Source organism: Chlorella variabilis, assembly GCF_000147415.1.
Source record: "Chlorella variabilis unplaced genomic scaffold CHLNCscaffold_4, whole genome shotgun sequence".
Taxonomy (NCBI): Eukaryota; Viridiplantae; Chlorophyta; class Trebouxiophyceae; order Chlorellales; family Chlorellaceae; genus Chlorella; species Chlorella variabilis.
In genome coordinates, this window is record NW_005435084.1 from 878,176 (window position 1) to 895,754 (window position 17,579).

Here is a 17,579-nt window from a genome sequence, read left to right on the forward strand (position 1 = left end):
TAAATTAGAGCGCCGCATACTTCGCGGTGGGTTGTATTATGAGCGCTGCCCAGCGCACGTTGGTGCATTCTGACTAGCGCACTTGCTTCTTTACTGACCAGCTCCCTTTCATTCAGCCTAGCTCCACCACCTAGCCCATTCAACTCTGATTACTGAGCAGCGCCGTGCCCCGCCACACTGGCAGGCACTGTGTTACAAGACCGATCAAAAGGTGGCACTGGTGCATCTGTAAGTTTAGGCGACATGAGAACAAAAGGGTCCTGCCTCTACCAACCTCAGGCAGGGCAGACGGTCACAGCCAGGCCGCCATGGGCGCTGCCGCCAGGTGCACAATGTGCAGCAACAGGTCAGGAGGGAGGGCCATCAGCCCTCCGGCAGCACCAACAGCCGTCGCAGCGCGCACCTTGCTGGTGCTGCTGTCATGGCCAAGGCAGCCAGTGGCAGCACGGCGGGCTGCCAGCAGCAGGGTGCGGGCGGCCGTCTTGAAGGCGCGCGGGCAGCGGTGGTGTGCATCGGCGCTCCAGCGCAACGAGCCGCCCCTGGCCACAAACAGTAGCCTGCGCTGGTGGGGAGGTGAGGAGCCTGGGTGCAAGGCGCCGCCGCCGCTGCATGCCCAAGCACCTGCGCCTGCCATGGCACATGCATCAGGCGGGACTGTGCCCTGCGCCCACGCCCACTTGCCTGGTGCCAAGCTTGCTATAAGTGGGGTCGCCAGTGAAGGGGTCGAACTCCGCACGCACCCGTGTGTCGCTGGAGTGGCGGAAGGGCCCCTGCGCCACCTGCCGGTACACTGTGGGGCGGAAGCCGGCAGCCAGCAGCGCCTCCAGGATCCTCACCGCCTCCCGCTCCTCCTCAGGCAGGATGGGGAAGCCGCAGGAGGCCTGCAGCAGCACATAAATGCATAGCCCAGCGGGTGCACCAGGGTCAGCAGGTACCAAAGCAGGCATTTCAGGCTGCTTGTACTGCTTCCCTGCGCCCCTCATGGGGGGCTGCTCCGTGCCTTGCGGGCCGCACCTGCATGGCCAGCCCCTGCAGGACCCTGTGCACTGGACAGCTGTACCGGTCGCGGCCAAACACAGCCAGCCAGCTCCTGCTGGTGTCCACCGCCGGCCTGCCGCACGCCAGCAGCGCCTCCACCCCGGCCCCGCACCGGCGGTCCACGGCATGCAGCAGCGCGTCTGCCTCCAGCGGCGCACCCGCGGCGTGCAGCAGCCGCACCGTCGCCTGCATGTTTTCAGGGGCAGAGGTGCCGCCCACCGCGAGCACCTGTAGGCTCCGACCCAGCCGGTCCCTTGTGGAAAGGTCCAGCGGGAGCCGGCAGCTGAGCAGCGCCCGCAGGACGGTCACAAGGCCGCCATAAGCTGCCATAGCCAGCACTCTATTGAGAAACCACTGGGACCAGCTCGTCATGGACGTCCCTTTTGTGAGAGCCCTTGGGTGATTTGAACAGGCGGTGTACCGCTGCAGCAGAGTCTGCAGCGGAGTCGTACCGCCACCCGCCCAGCCCGCCACGTCTTGCGTGGTTCGCTTTGTTTCTGACAATGTGAGATTGCGTATTTACACGGCAGAATGTCGCAATCGTCAAGAAGTATAAGCCCAGAGACGAATTCAGAATAAAGAAAACTGAAAATGGCAGGGGTGGGCCGTTGTGCATCTAAATAGCGGCGGCGGGGGTGGAAAGCTCAGGAATGGAAAGCACGCCAAATCCCATGTTGCACCTTTCCATTCCTTCATCTGTCTGAGTGGCTGAATTGATAAGTTGATAATCGTGCTGATGCCTGTGAACAGTCTGGACTGGAGCAGAGCCTGCCCCTGGGCGTGCGAAGAGGAACGTTCCATGGCGGGGCGAACCTTCCCTCCTCATCATACGTAGGCGACACCACATTGCACCCATCCTCGCCGCTTGATGCCCCTAGCCCCTCCCCTTGCCCCTTCACCTCTCCATTGGGAGGAGAGACAGAACCTTTACAACAGTAGGCAACAAGCCGAGTCAAGCTTGCCACGCCGCTACCACACTTCATTTCGGTCACGTTGGCTCAGGTGCAGGGCCGTGTGCCACGTGCTGCACGGCCCCGTGCAGACCGCGGGCCTCTGTCCAGCGGCGTCACTACACCATCAGGGCTTGGCGACATCCATCAGAGCTTGGCCTCCTGGTTCTCCGCCTTCTCCTCCCCGCTCTTGTCCTTCCAGCTGCTGGGCATCGTGTCCTCCATGTCCGCATCCCTGCGCCACGAGGGATGAGCAGCGAGGGATGAGCAGCAGCCCACAGCACACACCTCAGCACACCTGCAAAGCCCTCCACGTGAGCAGCACCCCCACAAACCCAGGCACGCCTGCACGCCACTCGGTGCACCAGGCGCGAAGCGCTGCAGCGCAGCAGGCACCAGGCACCTCCCACGCCGCTGCCGGTGCCCCCAGTCGGCCAAGCCAGCCCCTGCCCAGCCAGCCCCGACCCCGGCACCCACTTGCTCCAGATGTGGTTGAAGAGGACGGTGGACAGGTAGCGCTCGCCAAAGGACGGCAGCACCACCACAACCATCTTGCCCTTGTTCTCAGGCCGCTGAGCAACCCTGGCAGGGGCAAACGAGGGGCAGGGGAGGCAAGGTTGGGGGTCCAGAGTATGTGGGGGCGCGAACGGCAGCGGGCAACGGCGCAGGGGCAGGCTCGGCGGCTGTGGATGCGTGGGGCTGCTGCAGGGGCAGGCCCGCCTCACTTGATGGCTGCCCACACCGCCGCGCCGCTGCTGATGCCGCATAGGAGGCCCTCCTCCTGCGCGGGGGCGGGCAGGGGCGGGCAAACACACAGCGCCAGCTTCAGCTACCTTGTACCTTCCAGCCGGGACAGGCTTGGGGCCTCAGCGGCTCCCAGGGCTGCCCCAACCCCTGGCAGTGCAGCACCAGAGAGCCTGCGCCGCGCAGCAGCAGAGAGCCGGGGGATGGTCCCCGGACGCGACATTGGTGCCCCGACCAGCCCCGCCCCCCCCCCGCCCCGGCCTGATGCGCACCGTGGCCAGCCGCCGCGCCATGGTGACCGCGTCGTGGCTGGACACGCGCACCACCTCATCCAGCAGCGACACGTTGAGCACCTTGGGGATGAAGCCAGCGCCGATGCCCTGGATCTGTGGGAGGGAGGGAGGGGAGGAGGGAGGTAAAGAGGGAGGGAGGGAAGGAGGGGAGGATCGGAGGGAGGAGGGTCTGGTTGGCAGGGTTGGGAGGGCTGCCCAATGACGCAGGGCTATCTACCAGGCGCCAAAGCGAGGCTTGGCGGGCTGCCACAGATGGAGGCCGCCAGCTGGGCAGCGTCGGGCGGGCTTGCCTGGTGGTAGCCGGGCTTGCCCCCCGACAGCACCGCGCTCTCCGCGGGCTCCACCGCCACCAGCTGCACGGCCGGCTTCTGCTCCTTGAGGTACTGCCCCGCGCCCGTGATGGTACCGCCGGTGCCCACCCCCGCCACCAGGAAGTCCACCTGGCCGCCGGTGTCCCGCCAGATCTCGGGCCCCGTGGTGGAGTAGTGCACCGCGGGGTTGGCTGCGGCAGGGTCAGGGGAGGGCAAACAGAGGTAGAGGGTATGGAAGACAGGAGGGTAAGGAAGAGAGGAGGGTAAGGAAGAGAGGGGGGAACAGGGACGGGCCAAACACCTGGTGCCCGCTGCCGCACGCCCTGCGGCCGCTGCCCGGCAGCAGCCCACCCACCGGGGTTGTCAAACTGCTGCAGCATGTAGGCCCCGGGCGTGACCTTCACAATCTCTTCCGCCTTCTGGATCGCACCCGTCATACCCTGCAGCCAGGCAGGCAGGCCCAAAGCCAAGACATGCTCAGCCACAACAAGCTCGCCGAGCCGCTCAAATACTTGCAGCACCGTGCCCGGCTCCCCATGCTGCCGCTTCCCAGCATTGCTGGCCACGCAGCTTGGTCGCCTCGCCTGTCGCGGCGCCCCCTGCTGGCCAGCCAAGTCTGGCAGCCAGCCAGCCAGGCCAGCCCCCCAGCCCAGCGCAGCCCAGCCCAGCCCAGGCCAGCTCACCAGCCGCCCGCTGGTCAGCACCAGCTGCGCCCCAAAGGCGCGCAGCAGCACCCGCCGCTCCGTGCTCATCGTCTCCGGCATCGTCAGCACCAGCTTGTAGCCCTTGGCGGCTGCGATGTATGCCAGGCCCACGCCTGCAGACGGGCGGGCGCCAGGCGGGCGCCAGGCGGGCACACGCGTCAGCATGCTGCGGCTGCGGACCATGGGCTGGCGCTGCCCACCAGCTCCGCCACCCCACCTGGCAGTGCGCCCCTCAGCCTCCAGCCCGCCCTCCCAACCATCGGCACGTACAGACCAGCAGCCACCCTCCCGCCACCACCCACCCGTGTTGCCCGACGTGGGCTCCACCAGAATTGTCTTGTCCGGGGAGATGAGCCCCTGCTCCTCCGCTTTCTGCACCATGCTCAGCGCGATGCGGTCCTTGACTGCAGCCAGCAGGAGCGGCAGCGGGCTGGCAGGTCAATTGGCAGGGCAGGGGGCCGGCCGGGCAAGGCGTCAGCACAACACGCAGTGCGGGTGCAGGGGAGCGCTGCGGATGCGGCGCAGCCCTCCCCACCCGAGCTGCACGGCTCCATGAGCTCCAGCTTGCACACAATGTCGGCAAAGCACATCTCGTTCACCTTGTTCAGCCGCACCTGCAGACACACCAACAGCGCAGGGCAGGGGAGCGCAGGGCAGCGTGCGCGTTGGGCGAGGCAACACAGATGGGCGCCAGCGCCGGATGCAACTATAGTAGCGGCAGCTGCACACTCACTCCCAATGCATCGCTGAAGTGACACAGAGCCCAAACATGGCATGCCAGGGTTCCAATTTCCGATCTCGATGAATGGCAGCCAAAAGCAAGAGCGGCAGGTGGCTGGCACCAGGCGTGCAATTTGACGGTACGCCAAGGGCAGGGGTTGGTGCCGCAGGAGGGTTTATTGCTGATGGCCGCGGAGCGAACCGTGCACTCACCAGGGGCGTGTTTCCAATGATCTCAGTTGCATCCCGCTTGATCCTCTTGCTGGGTTCCACTGCCACGGCGTCGCCGCTGGCGGCAGCAACTGCGGTCCCTCGGCGACGCGGCCGGCCCGGTGCTGCTGCCTGCTGCTGCCGGCACGCCTGGCGACGCACTTGGACGCCAGGTAGAGGCCTGACGGCGGCATTGGATGCCTGCAGCCGCCCTGTGGTGCTTGGTGCAGCGCTGCGCATGGTCGCGATTGCCACACTCGCGATTCCGCCTTGCGCCGGCCCTGACAGCGTCAACTGGTTAGGGGCAATCGTTCACGTCGGTCACGCCGACTCTGTCAGGTGGCCTGTGACCGGTTTTGGCAGAGTGAAGACACAAGTTGATCGGCCACTGGCGGAGCGCCTTACAAACCTCCAGACGAGCAGGAAACGCGTGTGGGATGGCTGCAGCAGGCCCGATCGCTGGGTGGGCGTCGTGTTTCGGCTGCATGGCGTGCCGGGGAGCTGAGCTGGCTTCATCTCATCCTGCTTCCTCGATCGCTGGAGCCTTGATGGCCGGTGTCGCACACTGACTGGCGACATACCACAGCACCCGCAGCCTGCTCCTGTGCACCCCACCATGCTGTGCAGCATTTCTGCCTTGCAAGCCAAGCCGCTGGCTGTCCGCCCAGGGCGTCGGCAGGCTGCCTGTAGTGCATCGGCAGCACGCCGGGATGGCGCAGCAGCAGCTAGCCAGAGCGGGCTGGACCGGTGCGTCGGCCGGCAAGCTGGCGCCGCCGCCAGCAACCCGTGTGACACCTTCCCTGCATCTTTAGGATGGCCTCACCCTAGCCCCGCCTCACTGCCGCGCGCAGGTCGACCCCACAGCAGCAGCCGCAGTCGCCCAAGCGGCGCGTCGAGGCGGCGGCGCTGGCGCTGGCGGGCGGCGTCACGCTCAGCAACGGCGGCTCCCTGCAGGCCCAGCCAGACATGGACATAGACACAGCTGCCTTCCAGGACTACCGAGACAACCCGCCAGCCAGGTGGGTGCGGGGTGCTGAGGGCGTGGGGGCTAGCAGCAGGGAGCTCGGCTATGGGGCGATTCGGTACCGCGCATTGAACCCCGCTGGGTGTCTACCACATCCGCTGAGGTGGCACCAGGTTGGCACTTTGGGACCCCTGGCCTGGTGTATCATCCGCATTGTATCTCTGGTCGCACACGCGGGAGCGGGGACGCCAAGCCAACATATCGCGCAGAGGGGCGTGCGGCTTGCATGCTGCACATACACTCTTGAGCCGCCGCCCTCTGCCGCCCTCTGCCGCCGCCGCAGGAAGACCAAAATAGTTTGCACGATCGGTCCCACGTCCTGCACCCGGGAGGGCCTCTTCCAGCTGGCAGACGCGGGCATGTCGGTGGTGCGCCTCAACATGTCGGTGAGCGGGCTGCTGCTGCGCAGTTTTGTAGCGCGGTTCATTAGAGCGTGGCGATTTCTCTGGCTGGAAGTGTGGAGATTGTGTGCTCAGTTTCCAACCCTCCTCGCTTTCTGTGTGTTGCAATTGCAGCACGGCGACCATGCGAGCCACAAGGTGCGGGCGTCAGCCCAGCTGCCGCGTACCAGGGGTGTGGTCATTCTGTGCCTGTCATGTCCACGTCATGAGCTGTCATTCCGGCTTTCTCGCTGCGCCGCCGCCTCTCCGCAGGCTGTGGTGGACCTGGTCAGGGAGTACAACTCCCTGGGCCGCGGCAACCTGGCGGTGAGCTGGCGCTGAGCTGGCGCTGTGTGCTGGCAGCCTGAGGAAGCACGCATGCCCTGTGCCTGCTTCATGTGCCACCAACATGCCCTCTGCCTCCCTTCATCGCAGGTGATGCTCGACACGAAGGGGCCAGGTGCTGACACAAGGGGCAGAGTGGGGAGGTGGCGGGGTCTGATCCGGTGGTCAGCTGTCACGCTTCCCCTCCATCCGCCTACATGCCATCTCTCCTCCCCACCAGCCTCTCGCCACCATGAGGATACCTCTTTACCGCTTTCACCTCCGCGCCTGGTGCGCCCCCGCTGCTGCAGAGGTGCGCAGCGGCGACCTGGCGGCGCCGCTGCAGCTGTCTGCCGGGGACAAGGTGACCTTCACCATCGTGGAGGGCGCCGACGGAACCGACAACCGCATTGGAGGTGGGGTAGCCCGGCTCTGCATGGGCAGGCAGCCGCTGGCTGCCGTTGCTTTGCAGGGGCCAGCGTGGCAGGCGCCTTGGACCTCCCTCCTTCCATTCCTGGCCTCTAGCCTCGCAGCCTCCTTCCTGCTTGCCCTGCACCCTCCGCCCCACCTTCCTGCCCTGCTTGCTGCCCTGCCCCTGCAGTCAACTATGACCAGTTTGTGGACGATGCCAGCGTGGGCGATATGCTGCTGGTGGATGGCGGCATCATGAGCCTGCAGGTGGAAAGGATCACCGACATAGGTGCGGGTGGTTAACAGGCGGCAATATGCTGGGCTTGGGCAGCGGACATGCGAGCGGGGGACGGCGCTTCTGGCCTTCGTGGTTGTGCGGCTGATCCCATTCCTTGCTGATCCCTGGGTGCCTGCTCTGCCCCCGCCTGCAGATGTGGAGTGCACCGTGGTGGACGGGGGCACCATGGGATCCAGGCAAGGCCCCGCTGGCTGGCTGGCAGCTTCCCAGCAGCAGCAGGCCGGCCCCGCCTTCTGCCAGCATGGCATTCGGCATGCCGGGCCACCCCTGAGCGCTTGTTCCCGCGAGATGCCGACCCGCCCGCTGCGCGTGCCGCTGCCGCAGGCGGCACCTGAACATCCGGGGCAAAAGCGCCAACCTTCCCGCCATCACCGACAGGGACTGGGCCGATATACGCTTTGGCATCGAGGTGCGTGCAGGCCAATGCGCCCGGCTGTCTGCTCCCTCTGTCAGGCCCTCATGACCTGCAAGGGTACAGGTTACATCCAGCTTGCAGCAGAGTGTGTGTACTGGTGGCCAAAGCAAGCACCACACGCGCACCCGTTTACGCGCGGCCCACTCCCCGCTTCCGCAGGTGGGCGTGGACTTCTACGCGCTGAGCTTTGTGCGGGACGCCGCCGTCATCTACGAGCTGAAGGAGTACCTGGCGCAGCAGGGTGAGGTGGCAGGCGCTGAGGTGGCAGGCGCCCAGGTGGCAGGCGCCGAGGTGGCAGGCGCCGGCTGCTCGGCGTCCTCTGCCAGGGCCGGCAGCCACACTCGCCCGTCCGCTCCCCACCCCAGCACCTCTGCCCCCGTGCCTGCCGCGCGGATGCGCCGCCGCTGAGGCCTGCCGCCGCCGCCTCCCTGCAGGCCTCAGCGGCACCTCTGCCATCGGTGTGCTGGCCAAGATTGAGAGCGCCGACTCTGTGGAGCACCTGGAGGAGATTCTGGATGCGGTGGACGGAGCCATGGTGGCGCGCGGCGACCTGGGCGCCGAGCTGCCAGTGGAGGAGGTGCGCTGTGCTGTGCTGCGCTGCGCCGTGCTGTGCTGCGCTTTGCCGTGATGTGCTACTGCTGTGCTGCGCTGCGCTGTGCCGTGCCATGCTGTGCTTGGATGGGATGGGGTGGGGTGGAGCGCAGCTGCCTGTGGAGGAGGCGCGGCTGGACTTGGCTGGGAGGCACATGCCAGCAGAGAGCTGGGAGGGCGCACCTGCACCTACGCCTTACAGGGGATGGGCTCCTCCAACAAGGCCCCCGCCCCCGCCTCCCCCGCCGCCCGCGCAGGTGCCCTACTGGCAGAGCAAGATTGTGCAGGGGTGCCGGCGGCGGGGCAAGCCGTGCATTGTGGCCACCAACATGCTTGAGTCAATGATCCAGAACCCCACGCCCACGCGGTGGGTGCGCTGCGGCTGCGGCTGGCTGGCTGGCTGGCTGCGGCTGCGGCTACGGGCCTGGGTGCATCTTCGCTACAAGCGATCCACGATGCACTTTACCCAGGCCCATTGCCAGCAGAGAGTGCGGGATTCCTCTGCACACTTTCTGCTGGGGCCGGGGGGCTGGGGCGCGTCAGCCCTGGGCTGAGGCCCACCCTGCCCGCATGCCCGCTGCCTCCGCCGCCTGCCCCCGCAGGGCCGAGGTGTCTGACATCGCCATCGCCGTGAGGGAGGGCGCTGACGCCGTCATGCTGTCGGGTGCGCCCGGCTCGAACTCATGCGCGGCTGTGCAGAGTGCCCTCGCGACGGCTCGCCGCGGCAGGCGGGCGCGCCTAGTTAGCCCAATTAGCCTTGCCACCCGCGGCTCGCCTCAGCCTGTCCCCGCCCGCCTGCATGCGACGCCACCTGTGCAGGGGAGACTGCGTACGGGCGCTTCCCCTTCAAGAGCCTGGACACCATGACGACGGTGGCGCGGCGCACGGAGCTGTCCATGCTGAAGTACCACGGTACCAGGCGGTACGGCAGGTGCGCATCTTGATCCGCAGCCGAGCCAGCAGGCGCGGGCGTAGCAGCGCTGGAGGGAGGAGGGGTGCAGCGCCTGCCCCTGGCTGCCCTCGTGCCCAGCTCTGGTGACGCCAGCCCACGCCCACCCGCCGCTTCTTATCTGTGACCTCCATCCTGACCTTGACCTGTGTGTGCCTGGAGTGCAGCGACGAGGCGCCGCCCATTGCGTGGATCATCCCGCCGGGCCGCCGCATGAGCAGCCTGGCCGACCAGGGGCTGGCGGAGATGTTTGCCTACCACGCAGTCACGGTGGCCGGGGGGCCTGCTGTGGGCTGTGGCTGCTGCTGGGCTGCGGGTGTCCACGGGGGGTGCTCGGCAGCTTCTGCGCGCTGCCTTGCCTTGCCTTGCCCTGCCCCGTCTGCGCGCTTTGTCTCCCACCTCAACCCTCGGCCCCTTGCCTGCACCCCTCCCGTCCAACCTGTTCTTCCGCAGATGGCCAACACCCTGAAGACCAGCCTGGTTGTGTTCTCCCGCAAGGGCAACATGCCCGCTCTTTTGAGCCACTACCGGTGCGTCTGTGCTGAGGGGCTGCAGGAGCACCTGAGCTGCAGGAGCACCTCTGGGGATCCGCAGCCTGCCTTCTGCCGCACCAGCTTTTCTCCCCGCTCTCTCCCAACTCTCTCCCTTCCTCCCCTCTCGTGCCTTCTTCCCGCTTCTCATCCTTCTGCTCACCCTCCCTCCCTCTGCCGTCACCTGTGCCTCCTTCCAACACCCCCCACCCACCCACCCCCCTGCAGCCCCGACTACCCCATCTATTGCTTCACCGAGAACGAGCTGGTGCAGCGGCGCATGGCGCTCTACCACTCCGTCACCGCCATCTACATGCGCTTCTCGGAGCAGCAGGAGGTCACCTTTGACAGGTGGGGGCGGTCGCTGTGTGGGGTTGTGCATGGCTGGCTGTGTGGCGCTGGTGTGTGGGGGTGGTGTCTGGGTGGGAGGAGGGCGCCAGGAGCCAGCGGCGCGTTTGGGTCACAAGGGTGTGGGGATCGGGGGATTAGGCTTGGCCATGAGGGCCCACACTTGCCCCACCCTCCCACCCCTGCTTGCAGGGCCATCGGCATGCTCAAGGAGCGCGGCCACGCCAAGGGCGGCCAGCTGGTGGCCATCGTTCAGAGCGGGCGGCAGCCCATCTGGCGCACCGCCTCCACCCACGCCATCCAGGTGCGCGCGGTGCCACAGGACCCTGCGGAGGACTTGAGCAGCGACGACGAGGGCGGGCCCGTGGCGAAGTTTCCCATCCAGCAGCAGCAGCCGGAGAGCTGAGCCCGTAGCAAGTATCCCACCCGGCCGCGCCACAGCAGCGCTGTGCGGGCGCCCTCCCGGCAGCGGCTGATGCTGGGTGGTGCCCCCTGTCGGGGTCTGGTGGAGCGCCGGCCGGCGCCGCCATCCCAAGCCATGCTGCCCACACGGCCGCGCCTTTGTACGAACGATCCCTGCGGCAGGCCGCCGCGCTATTTGGTTCTCTTTGCCCCTCTTTGCCGTGGTTTTCCCCCTCTCCCAGCTTTCGCATTGTACGATTGATTGACTGATGTGTTGCGTGTGACAGTTCAGATCAAAGAACAATAAAGTGGCCTCGCCAGCCGCACCAGGGGCTCGCGGCTGCGGCAGGAGAGAGCAAGGGGTGCTGCCGGCGGCCGCCATCCCGCCACCAGCCGTGTGACGGCATGGCGCCATCAGGGCAGGCCCTGCGCGGTGCGGGTGTAGACAAAGAGTACGGTACCCAGGCAGGAGATGAGGGTGAAGAGGATGAGGAGGTTTCGGGGGTCGGCGCAGGCGCGCCGCCGCCGCCGGATGCGCCGCCGCACTTGCTCTACCGCGGGGCTCATGCCGCTGCCCAGGTCCCTGCACGAGGGCAGGGGCAGGCAGCGGCTCGGGGCAGGCCAGCGGGCAGGCCAGCGGGCAGGCCAGCGGGCAGGCATGCTGCGGCACAGCACGAGACGACACGGCGCAGCATGCTGCTGCGCGCTGCCCCGCACGAGTCGCCCCCGCGGGCCGAAGTGGGCTCACTTGGTTGTGATGGGCAGCGAGCCGCCTCCCTGGAAGAGCGAGGGGAAGACGCGCTTGAGGGTGCGCTGTATGGAGGTCTGGCGCCGCACATACTTGGAGCCGTCTGCATCGGGGTCCAGCTGCCCGCTCTGCTCTGCCGTGATCTCTGTGTCTGCCACCCCCATGCGGCTGACGTAGCTGGTGGGCTGTGACTGAAGGTAGCCGTTGCCGCCGCCGCTGTCGGGCCCCGCCGCCGAGCCGTGGCCGCCGCGCGGCGCGGCGCCCTGCGCGTCGGCGCAGGGCAGGCGGGCGGCAAGGGGTGGGTTGGCCACAGGGGGCGCCTGCTAGCCCGTGGCAAGGTCTGGCCATGCTCGCCCCACGCCCCCCATCTCCTGCGCAGCCACCGACGGCTCCACATGCTGCATACTCCCTCCCCGGCACCACGGCCGTGTGCGCCGCACCCATCCTTTTGGGCTTCACGCACACACACCCACACACCACCCCTCACACACACGCACCACCATCACACACGCACCACCATCACACACACACCACCATCACACACACACGCACGCACACCAGCATCACACACATGCACCACCCCCACCACCACCACCCAGCGCACCTCCACCACATACAGCTCGTCAATGTCCTGCAGCTGGTCCAGGCGCGTGATGCGCTCTCCGCTGGATGCCAGGTAGATCGCCTCGATGCCCATCAGCTTCAGCTTGGTCTGGACCTGCGCCGGGGAGCGGCGGCGGCAGCAGAAGGCGGCGGCGGGGGCGGGCAGGCAGGGGAGGCAGAGAGCGAGCTGGTGGGGAGGCTGGCGGGCCCAGGCGTGGGGTCCCCGCGGCGAGGTTGCAGGCTGGATTAAGCAGCCGGCACCGTCGGCCGCGTGCAGCAGCATGGCGGTGTTGTGGGCAGGCCACGGATGGCGAGGCAGCGCAACCGAGGCAGCGGTGGCCGAGCCGGCCAAGCGGGCGCCGCGCTGCCCGCACCTGGCTGCAGAACTGTTCCCAGGAGGTGCCGTCCCCAATCGGCACCGCCACCTTGCGCTTGGGCTTGGCGTCCTTGACGGACACAAACACCAGGCGTGAGGCATCCTGCAGCGACAGCAGCCGGCAGGCGGGGCGTCGACGTGCACGGGCGGGAAGGGTGCCGCCCACCCGCCGCAACTTGCAGACCCCTCTGGCCGCCTCCCGCCTGCGCGCCAAACCGGCCCCGGCGGCGCACCATGTCTGCCGGGGTGACTCCCAGCCCGCGGGAGCCCATAGCTGCAGTCGGCTGCTCAGCTGTGGCGTGCTACGGGTGCAGGACCTCCACCCCGCTGCTGACTATGTCGGTAATACTTGCCACGGGCTCGTGCAGGGGCAAAGGCGGCCGGCGCTGCACAAGTGCCACAATTGATCAGGTGCAGAGGTGATCGAGGGCGGGGAAAGCCGGTGGTAGCTTGATTTACTGATCGATTGCGTTCACACGGCGGGCACGGCGATGCAGGGAGCCGCTTGCGGCTCTCTGGGGCGGAAGAAACCCCCGTCAGCTGCACTCGAGCTTGGTGTGCTTGCCCCCGCGAACCCAAGTCCACGCGCGATTGCAGGATCGTCAAGCTGTAGGAATTCGGTAGCTCGCTGCGCGCTGTGGGCTGGGCAGGCTATCACACACGATGAGGAGGGCTGCCGCTCTGCTTGCGCAGCGCCTGCCCGCAGCGGTGGAGGCGGTGCAGCCATCTACCTCTGCAGCAGCGGCGCCCTGGACCCGCGCCTTCACATCCGCCGCAGTGGGGCGAGCGCCTGTGCACCCCGAGGAGGAGGTGTACAACAGGCGAGCTACGCTGCTGAGGGAGGGGTAAAATTGAGGCCATCGAGCGGGCGAGGGGCCGGAGGGAGCACCTGCTGGAGGCGCCTCGGCCGTCGGCGAGGGGCGGGTCGACGGGGCTTGCCGGCCAGACGCCTTGCTCTGCTGCTGCATGCTGCTGCTCATGCCAGCTGCCCCTGGCTGCGCGCCCGCCGTGAATCGGTTGCAGGCAGCGGCAGGTTATCATCCTGGGCAACCGCGTGCCCACCGCCGCGCCCGACACCTGGGTGGCGCCCAACGCGGTGGTGGTGGGCGATGTCGACTTGTTTGAGAAGGTGCGCTGCTGCCCGCTGGCTGGCTTGGCTGGCAGCAGCCCCGTCTGCCGGCAGGGAAGCAAGCTGTGAATGTGCCCACACCAGCCGGGCACTCCGTGCGGGCCGGCTGCTGCCGCGCGCAGCCGCTGCCGCAGCCCCTCGCTTCTGCCTGGGCACGACGGAAGGCTTCACCCCGAGCACACCTGCTGCCTGCGTGCTGCTCAACCCTGCATCCACCCACCCACCCGCAGACCTCCATCTGGTATGGCTGCGTGCTGCGTGGCGACCTCAACTCAGTCAAGGTCGGCGCCTTCACAAACGTGCAAGACAGGACCGTCATCCACGCCGCGCGGTGGGTGCACGCTGCTTCGCTGCGGGCGGCTGGCGGCGGCGGGCCGGGGCGGGTGGCTGGGTGCAGCTCCGAGGCCGCCGACCCTCCTCCTCCACACCTGACAGCCAGGCCCGGCCCGGCCACACATCACACACGCGCGCACCCCCACTGTCCCCTGCCCGCAGCTCCTCGCCCACCGGCCTGCCTGCCGCCACTGTGATTGGCCGCAGCGTCACCATCGGCCAGTCCTGCCTGCTGCGGTCCACCACCGTTCAGGACGAGGCGGTGGTGGGGGACAAGTGCGTGCTGCTGGAGGGGAGCCTAGTGGAGAAGCACGCGGTGCTGGCGCCCGGCAGCGTGCTGCCGCCGGGGCGCCGGATACCTTCAGGCCAGCTGTGGGCGGGCAGCCCGGCCAAGTATGTGCGCGACCTCACAAAGGACGAGGTGGGGCTGGGGGCTGGGCCTGGGGCTGCTCCAGCTGCGGCGTAGCCTTTGTTCTGCTACACCGCCAGGCTTCTAACCGCAAGGCTCCGCCGATGTGTGTCTTGTCGCTTGCGAGGCTCACCCTGCCCCGCGCGCATCTCCGCCTGCCCCCCTGGAATGTGTTGTGTTGCTGCGAGCAGAAGGCGGAGATTGCGGGCCTGGCGCAGAGCATGTTCCACGTGGCCGACGCGCACGCAGACGGTGCGCTGCCTGCATGCGTGTGTGTGTGCCCGCCTTGGTGTGTGTCTGTGTGTGTGTGCACGCGCGCGCGCGCCGCAATGCGAAGGGCAGCTGCGGCCGGATGGCCTGCCGCCACTTGGGAGGCGGTCTTGCCGTCGGCCGGCGCGGCGGCGGCTGCTGCTGCACAGGGTTGTGCTGCGCAATGCAGCTACCACTGGCAATGTAGCCACCAATGGCGGCGGCGAACCCGCGGCGCGCCCCCGCTCCTTCCACCGCTGCCGACCTCGCCATGCCTGTCGCCCCCCTCCCCACCCCGCCTCCCTTCTGCAGAGTTCCTGCCCCACTCCAGCGCCTATGGCGAGGCTGAGAACCTGCGGAAGATCCTGAAGCCCGGCAGCGCGCTGGCAGAGGGCGGCGCCGGCATGGACAAGGTGCCCGCGGCGGAGCTCTGATCTGGTCCTGGGCCGGCTGAGGCGTGCGGCACGCCGCGGCGCACCTGCCGCCGCTGCTGAAGCGACCCCGAGACTTCAACATTCTGCACAGCTTTGCCTTCCCACCTGCACCGCTGTGCTACACATGCATCTCATCCCGGGCCTGCTGCACTGTTTCCTCTGTTCCCGCTCTTCTTTGTCCATCACGGCGGCTGGGCAGCCGGCTGGGGCCTGAGGCCCCGGCTGGCCGCACGTCGCGACACTACTGCTGTAAACCGTCCCTCCGCAGCAGTCAGTTGGCTGCAGACGAGTGGCGCTCTCGGCTGGCAGTCGAGCAGCGTGTCTGTTGCAGGAATAAATAGGAGGGGAGGGGGGGTTCCCATGGTCAACGAGTCGAGGCCAGGCGGTACCAATCCGGCGGTACCGTCTCGAGCAGCGGCCGCCCACCAGCTTCTCAGAACCAGTGGCGGCTGCTGGCGCTGGCGCCGTACAGACCCTCGTGCCCCGCCGGCTGAGCCGCTGCGGGCGGCTTCATCGGCGACTGCTCTGCTCCCAGCATGGCGCCTAGGTCAGAGGGCAGCTGCTGCTGCAGGTCTGACCAGTCATCCATGCCGCCGCTGGCCGGCACGCCGGCATGCGCGCCGCCGCCGCCGCCGCCGCCCAGGCCCAGCCCCGCGCCGCCAAAGCCGGCGCCAAAGCCGCCGCCCGCGCCGCCCAGCAGCGCGCCGGCGCCGCCAAAGCCCAGCCCGCCGCCGGCGCCGCCGCCGTTGCCAAAGGCGGCGGCCGCGGCGGCGGCTGCATGGGACTGCTGGTGGTGGAAAGCGGCGTAGCCGGGCAGGTCCAGCCCGGGCCCTGCCCCAGCCGCCATCCCTGCCGCATGCTGCGCCGCTGCCGGGCTGCCCAGCGGCAGGTCTGCCAGCGGGCTGGGCATGCTGCTGGCATGCTGCTGCTGAGGGGAGTGCAGGTAGGGCATGGATGGGTGGAGGGCGGAGGGCGAGGGCGCCCCTGGCTGCCCCAGCCGCACCTGCTGCGGGCTGAGCAGCAGCGGCGTGTGGGCCAGGCTGCCGCCGCCCGACAGGCGCGTGGGGCTGTGCGGCGGCGCCAGCTGCGCCTGCTGCGCCTGCAGCAGCAGGCTGTGATGCGGCGCCGCGCTCGGCGACGACGCGCCGCCGTGCGCCGGCTGCGCCGCGGGAGCGGGCGAGAAGATGCCCGGGCCAAACAGGCTGCCGCCGCCGCCGCCGGCAAACGCGCCCAGGGGCAGGGCGGGGGCCGCCGCGGCAGGCGGCGTAGCCATGGCAGCCGCCGGCTCGGGCCCCAGCCCAGCCATCCCTGCCTCGCCGCCGCCGCCGCCGGGCCCCAGCGCCGACAGCAGCAGCGGGCTGCTGCCCCCAAACAGGCTGAAGGATGAGGATGGCGAGCCGGCAGCGGCTGCTGTGGCGGCGGCCGCGGGAGGGCCCCCACCGGGCACCGCCGCCCCGGGCTTGACGTTGGCCCAGGGGGCGGGCTTGAGCGGCGGCGGAGGCGCCGCATCCGGCGCGGCCGCCGCGCCGCCCGCCTTGCCCGCCGCTGCGGGTGGCCCCGCGGTGGCGGTGCCGCCGGGGCGGCCCCCGGCCTTGACCAGCTGTACCGCCCTGTGTCCCGTACCGCCGCCCTTGGCCCCGCCGCCGCCGGGCGCACTCACTACCCGCAGCGCCGTCACCACGGCAGGGGGGTCTGCGGTGCCGGCCTTGCCGCCGCCGCCGCCGCCGCTGCCGGTGCGCGCCGCGCCGCCTCCCGGCTTGCTGCTGAGCACCAGCGCCTCTGAGGATGGCTTGGCGATGGGGCTCTTGGGGCGGGGCAGCGTGTCGGGGAGCTGCAAGCGGTGGAGCGGGGGTGGTGGGGAGTCAGGGCAGGTCAGGGCAGGTCAGGGCGGGGCGAGGGAGCAGGCAGTGAGGCACAGCGCCGGCGCGTGTGGCAGAGGAGGGCGCGGTGCGGGCATGGCAGGCCAGAGCAGAGCCAAAGCAGAGCCACAGCAGGGCTCGAGCGCAGCGGGCAGCGAGGCGCGTCGCGGGCCGGCGGCGGCGGCGGCGGCTCTCGCCTCAAACGGCGGGTGGGCGAAGCGGCAGCGCGTCTTGTAGGTGCAGCGCCCGCGCACCCAATCCCTGCGCGGCAGCGGGAGCGGCGCAGGCGCCACCCTAGGTCAGAAACAGGGGCCGGTGCCGGGCGGCGTGCACGGCAAGGCATGCGGAGGCCAGCAGGACGCAGGTGGGCAGTGAAGCAAGCTGGGCGCCGGCGCCTGGGCCCAGGGGCGGCCTCGGGGCACAGCGCCTCGGCCCCGCATCCCAAGCGGGCACAGCAGCAGCAGCCCAGCAATGCGCAAGCCACGAGGGGGCGCGGCGGCAGATCTCTAGAAGGAGGGGCGTGCCCCAGCCATGTGCCCATCTGCCCACCTGCAGGGCGGTATCTGGCCGCAGGCACAGGTATCCCACAGCCGGTTGGCCTCCCCGCAGAAGCAGCGCCAGTCGCCATAGTAGGATACCACCCGCATCTCGCACTTGTGGGGCTGGGAGGTGGTACCGCCGGTGGTACTGCCGGTCGTACCCGCAGGCGCCGGCGCGGCCGGCGCCGCCGCGGGCGCCGCGGGGGCCGCCGCCGCCGCCGCCTTGGCCGGGGACTTGCTGCCGGGGGGCGGCGACGG

The 17,579-nt window shown here is 68.9% G+C and overlaps 6 protein-coding genes across 6 annotated transcripts in view; 2 read left to right on the forward strand and 4 right to left on the reverse strand.

Moving 5' to 3' along the window:
* Positions 1-644: 644 nt before the first annotated feature.
* CHLNCDRAFT_142079 (hypothetical protein) lies at positions 645-1,368 on the reverse strand (the record flags this gene model as incomplete). The annotated part of the gene is made up of 2 exons (XM_005850251.1): positions 645-881; positions 1,015-1,368. The coding sequence occupies 2 exons, from the start codon at positions 1,366-1,368 to the stop codon at positions 645-647; spliced, it is 591 nt and encodes a 196-aa protein (XP_005850313.1).
* A 583-nt stretch (positions 1,369-1,951) lies between these two features.
* Positions 1,952-4,630, reverse strand: CHLNCDRAFT_57054 (hypothetical protein; the record flags this gene model as incomplete). The annotated part of the gene is made up of 9 exons (XM_005850252.1): positions 1,952-2,223; positions 2,466-2,570; positions 2,714-2,769; positions 3,005-3,118; positions 3,349-3,527; positions 3,692-3,776; positions 4,020-4,153; positions 4,343-4,444; positions 4,576-4,630. 9 exons carry the CDS (start codon positions 4,628-4,630, stop codon positions 2,136-2,138), a joined length of 918 nt encoding a protein of 305 aa, XP_005850314.1. The 3' UTR covers positions 1,952-2,135.
* An 899-nt stretch (positions 4,631-5,529) lies between these two features.
* Positions 5,530-10,950, forward strand: CHLNCDRAFT_30037 (hypothetical protein). The gene is made up of 18 exons (XM_005849998.1): positions 5,530-5,717; positions 5,822-5,989; positions 6,278-6,380; positions 6,510-6,533; positions 6,648-6,701; positions 6,810-6,834; positions 7,010-7,114; positions 7,300-7,398; positions 7,680-7,816; positions 7,982-8,046; positions 8,264-8,399; positions 8,671-8,780; positions 9,016-9,077; positions 9,233-9,335; positions 9,584-9,632; positions 9,816-9,892; positions 10,121-10,243; positions 10,433-10,950. The coding sequence occupies exons 1-18, from the start codon at positions 5,587-5,589 to the stop codon at positions 10,644-10,646; spliced, it is 1,785 nt and encodes a 594-aa protein (XP_005850060.1). The 5' UTR covers positions 5,530-5,586; the 3' UTR covers positions 10,647-10,950.
* A 106-nt stretch (positions 10,951-11,056) lies between these two features.
* CHLNCDRAFT_142082 (hypothetical protein) lies at positions 11,057-12,641 on the reverse strand (the record flags this gene model as incomplete). Its single annotated transcript, XM_005850253.1, has 5 exons — positions 11,057-11,225; positions 11,391-11,653; positions 11,995-12,108; positions 12,368-12,472; positions 12,603-12,641. The coding sequence occupies 5 exons, from the start codon at positions 12,639-12,641 to the stop codon at positions 11,057-11,059; spliced, it is 690 nt and encodes a 229-aa protein (XP_005850315.1).
* Positions 12,642-12,962: 321 nt separating this feature from the next.
* Positions 12,963-14,297, forward strand: CHLNCDRAFT_34352 (hypothetical protein; the record flags this gene model as incomplete). The annotated part of the gene is made up of 4 exons (XM_005849999.1): positions 12,963-13,190; positions 13,393-13,498; positions 13,729-13,829; positions 13,994-14,297. The coding sequence occupies exons 1-4, from the start codon at positions 13,033-13,035 to the stop codon at positions 14,295-14,297; spliced, it is 669 nt and encodes a 222-aa protein (XP_005850061.1). The 5' UTR covers positions 12,963-13,032.
* Positions 14,298-15,356: 1,059 nt separating this feature from the next.
* CHLNCDRAFT_50618 (hypothetical protein) overlaps positions 15,357-17,579 on the reverse strand; it is a gene marked incomplete at both ends in the record, with an annotated part of 11,488 nt that continues 9,265 nt past the window's right edge. The window contains 3 exons of the mRNA XM_005850254.1: positions 15,357-16,754; positions 17,037-17,043; positions 17,332-17,555. Of these exons, the coding sequence (XP_005850316.1) occupies positions 15,357-16,754; positions 17,037-17,043; positions 17,332-17,555 (1,629 nt within the window). The remainder of the gene's footprint in view (positions 16,755-17,036; positions 17,044-17,331; positions 17,556-17,579) is intronic.